At 35.4% G+C, this 8,841-nt stretch overlaps 1 protein-coding gene across 1 annotated transcript; it reads left to right on the forward strand.

Moving 5' to 3' along the window:
• Positions 1-6,614: 6,614 nt before the first annotated feature.
• On the forward strand, positions 6,615-7,553 carry LOC102885778 (olfactory receptor 4F3/4F16/4F29). Its single transcript, XM_006920536.1, has one exon. The coding sequence runs from the start codon at positions 6,615-6,617 to the stop codon at positions 7,551-7,553; it is 939 nt and encodes a 312-aa protein (XP_006920598.1).
• Positions 7,554-8,841: the final 1,288 nt, after the last annotated feature.

Raw genomic sequence — 8,841 nt, forward strand, 5'->3', positions numbered from 1 at the left:
TTCTCTGCATTTGATAAGTGTTATAATAAAAGCGCACATATTAGGGATGTAATTTGGATATGTTCTGTCTTTGTTCCCACCTCTGATCATTGCTAATATACTTCTGCATACTAGTTCTTAGTGAATCCCAGAAAAAGATTATATATTTCAGAAAATTATTTATCACAACTCATGGTTGACTTCTTCTGCATTATAGTGACTTTTGGTATTCCATGTAATAGCACCTCATCCAAGTAAAGTATTCAGTTGAATAACTAATTAGACTTTGTTGTTTGTTTTTCTATCATGCAGTTTCTGTTGAAATTACATGCAGACATATTTACTATAAATGCTCTTTTTAATTATTAAATATTAAACTAGTGAAAATGATCCAGTGTATGGATCAGGTTGGGAAGAACTGGAAATGTAATCAATGCAGTAAATTTTTTGGGGGTGGCTATGTTCATTTTTTAAATAAAAATTTTTGATCACTTTTAACTGAGGTTAGTTATTATTACTTCCTTATCAGTAGTTTTTAAAGCACAAACTTTTAGTAGTTTGTGTTACAAAAAAAGTTTGGCAATAGTTAAACAATATTCCATTATATCTTACTGGGTATGAGACATTTGTATGGATTAATTCATGTACCAGATAATATAGGCCTCTTATTGTTCCAATTCTTTGCTTACATCATTTATTTTATTGTTGCTCCAGTGCTGTTTTCTCTTAAATTCTAGATTGAAGCATATCTTCCCTTGGGTTTTGGATAGTGTTGATGCAATGTATTGGTTCTCTATGTATTTTTAATTCTGGAATTCAAGGAATTATTTGAATATTGCTTCAAATGCTTTCATCTTTCTCACTCAATCTTGTAAAATTTGATTATAAGAATTCTTTATTTATTGACCATAGGTAGAAGTGGGAGGAACTTGCAATTTCCTTTTTGCTGAGTGTTCTGATAATTAGTAAGTTTCATTGAGATCAGAGGTTTACTATAGTGTTGATAATTGTTAGCTCTTTATTTTCAGAGATAAATATTTGTCACTTTAAATTTACCTTGTAAATGTCTCTAAAGAGATGTTAAGAAGGATTAACTTTGCTACTGCCTAACTGTTTTGAGATTCAGGATAAGCTTCTTATAGAGGTAAAACTGACTCTTGCCTGTAATAGTTGAGTGTTGATCCCTGGAGGTGTTCAGATGAGTACATGTAGACTTCTATCATGGTTCTAAATGTCTTGGCAGAATAAATGCACATAACACAGGAAGAGAATGACTTCCCTGTATCATCTGCCATTCAATGTAGTATAAGTGGCTAATAAATTCTTCGGGAGTTATATCTGAATCATTGTTCAAATGTAACCTGTTCTACCTTTGGTAAATTGGTCCACGTAGTTAACCGTAGCAGAGATTCATTTTGTCTTTTGGATACATCCAGGCCTATAGTAACTGATTTGAGATTTTTCTGGCTAGTGGTAGAAACAAATTTTTCTGTACGTCTTGTATTTTGCTCTTTATTTGCATTTTTGGATGTGTTTTGGATTGAAAATGTGGAGTCATGTATAAAGAGGTCAATGACTTATCTTTAAAAAAAATTAGAGAATATTTTGACTTTTGCTTTGGATTGAGATTTGGATCCTGAGTCTGTCTCATGTGACTTAAAAACTTTTTTAAAGTTTGATGATCCAAACGTTTCAATTTTCTATATTCCTTGATATTTGAATGAATGTATTTTCATGCCGTTAGTACATCTAGGTTCCATGTTTATATCTCATTTTGATTTAAATTCACTTTACTTAAAATTCTCAGGTTTTACCTATTTGATGGGGGTTTGAGAGCTAAAAGGCAAATAACTTCACAGCTACATGTGCATGCTTTATAAAGGCTTATTGTGAAACTCTCCCAAGATCCTTATTACTTAAAAGACACTTGGAGATATAATACCATAATTTTATTATTATTATAGAATTTCTGAATAGTGTAATGGAAATCATACTTCATGAACTACCTTTTAAAGTAAGATTTATTCTTTCTTTCTTTTTCATTGTACACATATTTTCCTAATACTTCGTCTTTTTTTAGATTTTCCTTTTAATCTCATTTATTTCCTCATTTTCCTTAATTCTGCTTTACTTTTTTAATCCCTTATTTTCTATATTTCTCTCTTGCTTAGAAACTATGTAATCTTCTTACCTATCTTGCTTAATTATATAAGCGGGTATATTTTTATGTATTTTAAAATTATTCAAATACATCGTCTTCTGTCTTTTAGCAAATATTTATTTCCTGAAATATTTATATATCCTTATTATGTATCTGGTATAATTCTAAGTATTGGGATAATTGGATAACAAGATAGATGTATTTTTTAATTTTATGGGTGTTGTAGTCACACTAGGAGAACAAACAAAAATCAATGGATTAAATTTATAGTTAGTACTCCAAAAGAATACAGTGGTTTTCGAGCAAAGGTATTTAATATAAACAGGACGATCCCCGCTGCCCCCCACAGCTTTAGTGAAATATAATAGAAAATTAGTTGCTTGTATTTACATTGTACAATCCAGTGAGTTTTTTTTCAATTATAGTTGACATACAATAATATATTAGTTTCAGTTGTACAGCCTAGTGATTAAAAATCTATGCAATTCACAAAGTGTTCACCCCACTAAATCTAGTAACCCTCTTCTCCCTTACATATTTATTACATTATTAACCATCTTCCCCATGCTACACTTTACATCTCCATGTCTATTCTGCAACTATCCATTTGACCTCTTCAGTCCTTTGCATTTTTTATCCCCCCAAAACCTCTCCCATCTGGTATTCCTCTAAATATTCTCTGTATTTATGAGATTTTCTGCTTTTGATTTTGATTTTGTTCTTTAGATTGCATATATATGTGAAATCAGGAGATATTTTGTCTTTCTCTATCTGACCCATTTCATTCAGTGCAATACCATCTTGGTCCATCAAGGCAAGATCTTTTTCTATCCCCCTCCTTTTAGTCTGCATATGTCTTTTAATCTGAAGTGAGTCTCTTGTAGGCAGCATATGTAGGGATCTTGTTTCTTATTCATTCAGCCACTCTATCTTTTGGTTGGATCCCTCAATTTTTTTTCCATTTGAGGTACTTGTTGATAGGAATGTAGTTATTATCATTTTTTATTCATGTTTTTTGATACATGTTTTTTCTTCTTAAAGAAGTTCCTTCAACATTCCCTGAAAAACTGGCTAGGTTGTTGATAAATTCTTTTAGCTTATTTTTGTCTGGGAAGCTCTTTATCTGTCCTTCGACTCTAAATGATAGCCTTGCTGGATGAAGTATTCTTGGTTGTATATCCTGGGTTTTCATCATGTTGAATATTTTGTGCCAAGCTCTTCTGTCCTGCACAGTTTCTTTTGAGAAATCAGCTGCTGGTCTTATGGGTGTTCTCTTATAGGTAACTATCTGCTTTTCTCTTGCTGCTTTTAAGATTCTCTCTTTGTATTTCATCTTTGGCATTTTTATTATAATGTGTCTTGTTGTAAGCCTCTTTGAGTTCCAGAATTTTGAGACTTTCTGAGCTTCCTGGGGTTGTATCTCTATTTCCTTCACCAGGTTGTGGAAGTTTCCCATCATTATTTCTTCAAATATATATTCGATTTCTTGTTTTCCCTTCTTTAGGTACCCCTAAGATGTGAATGTTCTTACTCTTAATTTTGTTGCATAGGCTCCTTAAATTATTACTATAGTCTTGGTTACATTTTTCTTGCCATTCCGATTGGGTGTTTTTGGCTTCTCCATCCTCTATACTGATCCTCTTCTTCCTCCATTCTGTTGATTCTTTCTAAGATACTCTTCATCTCAGATAATGTATTCTTCATTTCTGTCTGGTTCCCTTTTATAATTTCCATTTCCATGTTTTTTTTTTTTTTTTTACCTCTTTGTAAAAGTTCTCACTGAGTTCATCTATACTTCCTCTAAGTTTATTGATCATCTTTATAACCAGTGTTTTGAACTCTGCATCTGTTAGATTACTTGAGTCCATTATTCCTGGATCTCTGTTCATTCTCTCATATGGTTTCTGCTTCTTTGTCTTCCCATTTTGGCTGCCTTTCTGTGTCTGTTTCTATGTAGTAAGTAAGGCTCCTAAGTCTCCTGGTCTTATTAGTATGGCTTTGTGTAGTAGGCGTCCAGTGGAACAATCCTGAGAGGGGTTCAGTTGCAGTCCCAGACTGTGCTACTCTGGAGCCACCTGTTAAGATTGAGCAAGCAATCCACAGATGCTATACTTATAGCTGCCTCAAGAGGCCACACCAAGAAACCAAGGCCAGCTGCCACCAGTGTGGGTCTTGGAGCTGGCTCAGTGAGGAACACTGAACTCACTAAGGATATAAGTGGATGTGGTTTGGGTGGGGCCATAAGTTGGGGGAGGAGGAGTTTCAGGGAATCCTCTGAGAAGAGCGACCTCAGCTATGGCAGTGCTGCCTCTGCACACTGGGAGAGGGAGAGCTCAACAGAAGAGCAATGGATACCACAGGCACTTATGTCTAGTAGAAAGCCTTGCCTCTGGCCCTTGCTCCAATGACTCACTGTTCCCTCATAAGTCCCTGATGCCCCACAAGCAGCTGACCCGGTACTGGTGCTCAGAGAGAACAAGTACATCACTGGGAAAGAGCAGTTGAAGATAGCTCCTTTAAGAGACATCTGCAGCTGCCATAGCCTCTGTTCCACTTAGTCACTGGGGACCTGACATCCTCATGTCTTTGCTCCCTCCTACCTTATACTATTGCAGGTTGATTTTTTATTTCTCCTCCTAGTTGTAATATTTCTGTTCCTCTTGATCCCTGGTGACTCTCCTTGCTGTTTGCTTGTGTTTCCGTCATAACTTTGATGTGGCCTCTATCATCTATGCCATTTTTCAGGATGGTTTTAATTTGGATAACTAAAGCAGTATGAATGTTATAACCTATTATTAAGTAGAAGGATATAATCATAACATATTGAAATATCTTTTAGGTATGAAATTTTTATGTTGTCTGCTAATACTATTTTATTTTCTTATTCATTTATTTCATGTATTGAGCACTATTATGGACAAGTGAAAGAAAGGGCAGTAAAATGAACATTTACTGAATATTTACATATTAAAACCTCCACACTACATACACGATTACAAAACTTCAATTTTTTTATACCTAGATCTCACTCTGAGAATTTAGTATTATTAACTGAAGTTCCAAAGTTAACATAACTTGTCTGGCATAGTTTTGTTAGTGGCTGAATCCTGGTATAGATCTTGGTTTTCTGAATCCAAAGACCATATTTGTTCCACTGTGCTATGTTGCTTCTATAAATAAAATGAAAATTCCAAGTTAATGTGGTAAGTCCTGTAGTAGAGGTGTGAACAAAATGCTTTTCATTACACCTGGATGTTCTGCATTGTTTTATGCTTCTCAGATCATGTGTTAGGTACTCTATGGCCATGCTTCTCAAATTAACTTAGTGAAAAACCAATTGTTTTCCCTCAATCCTTCATGAATTGGAACAATAGTAAATACAAAATGACATACTTGGATTTTTCTGTGAAGTAAATTGCTAGAGAAGATTATAAACACCCTCAATTTCTGCACCTAGCATGATGCAAACTGGTAACAGACAATTTATGGACTTGTCTTCTGCATGGGCCACTTTTTCATTGTTTCAGGGAATCCAGATAGGAATAAATCATAATCCTTGCTTTCAAGAAGGTTACAGTCTAGTTAGTAAGTTAAAACTATACTCAGTTTAATAAAATCCCAGAGATAGTAAAATAAATGCTGGTAATATAAAGCGAGACCTCACAGAAAATGTTAAGATTTAATGAACCTTGAAGGTAAAGATGTTCCAGAAGTAGGAAGTCAGGAAAAAGCATCTGTTTGCCAGAATAAGGCTTGTGGTCATGGTAGTGGATGAAATCATTGAAGAGTGGTGAAGAGTCTGTGAGACTGGAGTCAGGCTATTTTAGCCTTGAACCAAAAATCAAAAGAATTTGGGATTGAATTTCTATTATCCATGTTGACCAATCTTGTGTCTCATGAACAATATCATAGTGTCCACCCTCGGAGGAAGTATAGGGGTATTAAATTCAGAGAAAACCTGGATGTTACACTAGTAATAATAAATATTAGTAATAATAAGTTCAAACTCCATAGCTGAGGAAAACACTTAAGTAATATTTGAAATAAATATGTTTTCAGAGGTGGGGAATGAGAAGAAAAAAGAAGGATCTGTCAGATTTATAGGCTTGCAAGAGATTGCAATAGTGTTAGTTCTATGTGACTGAAATAGGATATTAGTTCTGAAGCAAAAATAGAAAGATTGGAGGTTGAATTCCTGTTACTCATGTTGACCATCTTGTATCTCATGAGTACTATTGTGGGATCAGCTCCGGGAGAAACAGAAGGTATTAAATAAAGAGACAACGTTGTGGTAGAGAACAACTCCATATGAAAGCCACCAATTTTTTTTTGTGATCACATTTCAGAGGACCTGAGCGAATCAGGTCAGTTTTATTGCTAAATTAAAGAAAAGATTTCAAAACTTTGATCTCTCTCTAATTTATTACCTAACTATCATAATTTACATTTTCAGGTAGCAATGTTGACCAAGCCAATGGATGGAGCAAATCACTCTGCAGTGTCAGAGTTTGTGTTCCTGGGACTCACCGATTCCTGGGACATCCAACTCCTCCTCCTTGTGTTCTCCTCCACACTTTATGTGGCAAGCATGATGGGAAACTCCCTCATTATGCTCACTGTGACTTCTGACCCTCACTTACACTCCCCCATGTACTTTCTGTTGGCTAACCTTTCCATCACTGACCTGGGAATTTCTTCTGCCATGTCTCCCAAGATGATTTATGACCTTTTGAGAAAGCATAAAGTCATCTCCTTTAGTGGCTGCATCACTCAAATCTTCTTCACCCATGTCATTGGTGGTGTGGAGATGGTGCTACTCATAGCCATGGCCTTTGACAGATACGTTGCCATATGTAAGCCTCTTCACTACCTGAGCATCATGAGCCCAAGGATGTGCATCTTCTTTTTAGTGGCTGCCTGGATGACTGGCCTCATTCACTCCACGGTTCAATTGGCTTTTGTGGTAAACTTGCCATTCTGTGGTCCTAATGTGTTAGATAGCTTTTACTGTGACCTTCCTGGCTTCATCAAACTTGCCTGCACAGACACCTACCGACTAGAGTTCATGGTAATAGTGAACAGTGGATTCATGTCTATTGGCGTCTTCTTCATACTGATCGTTTCCTATATTATCATCATTCTCACTGTTCAGAAACACTCTTCAACGGGTTCATCCAAAGCTCTGTCCACACTGTCAGCCCACATCACTGTGGTCGTCCTGTTCTTTGGTCCTTTTATATTTTTCTATATTTGGCCATCTCCCTCCACACACTTGGATAAGTTTCTGGCTATCTTTGATGCAGTTCTCACTCCTTTCCTAAATCCCATCATTTACACATTCAGAAACAAAGAAATGAAGGTGGCAATGAGGAGAGTATGCAGACAGCTACTGCATTACAGGAAGATCTCTTGAGTGATGTCTGTATTGGGAAGAGCCCTCATTGATTACTGATGGTTAAACTCTGAGGAAAGCTTTTGTTTGTTCTACTTCGATTTGATTATACACACTGATATTGAGTCCAATTTGTCTTTCACTCAAGAGGGAGGGACATTTACTTTTAGAAAGAGAAAGTTACATATAAAGTATTTGTTAAGCAAAGATTGTAATTTCCAGTCTAAACTCCTAAGGAATAATATTTATATATAATAATTTTTACAACCATATAGACGGTAGTCCCCTTTAAGGTCATAGAACATGAATAAGTATCTGTAATCCATCCTAATCCAGTATGACTTCATCTGAAGTGGTTACATTTGCAAACTCCCTATTTCCAAATATGGTCACATTCAGAGGTATTGGGCATTGGATTTGAACATATTTATTTGGTGGGCACAAATCAACCCATAACAATAGTGTAGAGAACCAGGACAGTTGTGGTATAGCTACCTATTAATCAGAGTGAAAATATATTGAATTAAACAGTAGGAGGACCTTTACTCTTTCATAGGCAATTAACTATATTTTCATAATCTTAAAGAATGTAAACTCAACATAAGACAGTTATTTTTGTAAGCTAAAATTCTGCTAACTCAAAAGATTACACAGAAGGTAAAGAATAACATATACTGCCTTTGTCAGGAGGAGAATAAATATACCAAGATGAATTTGTCATATCATTTTAACAGAGAGAAAACCCAATTTTCGTATTGCTTAAATATAGTGTTTGGTTGTTAAAACATTTCTAAGTTATTTTTTGTCTTTATTGATAATAGACAGCAAGTAGCCTAAATTTACATTGTACAATTCAATGAGTTTTTTTCAATTAAAGTTACACAACATACCAGCCTCAGCTGTACAGCACATTGAACAGTCATCCCTACGACTCACAAAGTGCTCACCCCACCAAATCTAGCATCCCTCTTTCTCCTACATATTCATTCCAACATTATTAATCATCTTTCCCATGCTATACTCTACATCCCCATGACTACTCTGTAACCATCCACCTGCACCTCTCAATTCCTTTGCTCTCTTTTCCTTCAGAACCTCCCCTTCTATCTAGTATCCCTCAGGATATTCTCTATCTATGAGTTTATTTCCTCTTTTGTTGTTGTTGTTGTTGATTTTGCTCTTATGTGAAATCATGCAATATTTGTCTTTCTCTATCTGACCCATTTCATTCAGTGCAATATCTTCTAGGTCCATCAAGGTAAGATCTTTTTCCATCCCCTTTCTTTCAGTCTGTTTGTGTCTTTTAATC

Source organism: Pteropus alecto, unplaced genomic scaffold, assembly GCF_000325575.1.
Source record: "Pteropus alecto unplaced genomic scaffold, ASM32557v1 scaffold86, whole genome shotgun sequence".
Taxonomy (NCBI): Eukaryota; Metazoa; Chordata; class Mammalia; order Chiroptera; family Pteropodidae; genus Pteropus; species Pteropus alecto.

Coding starts and splice junctions, on each gene's coding strand:
- LOC102885778 (XM_006920536.1), top strand. CDS start 6,615: ATGGATGGAGCAAATCACTCTGCAGTGTCAGAGTTTGTGTTCCTGGGA.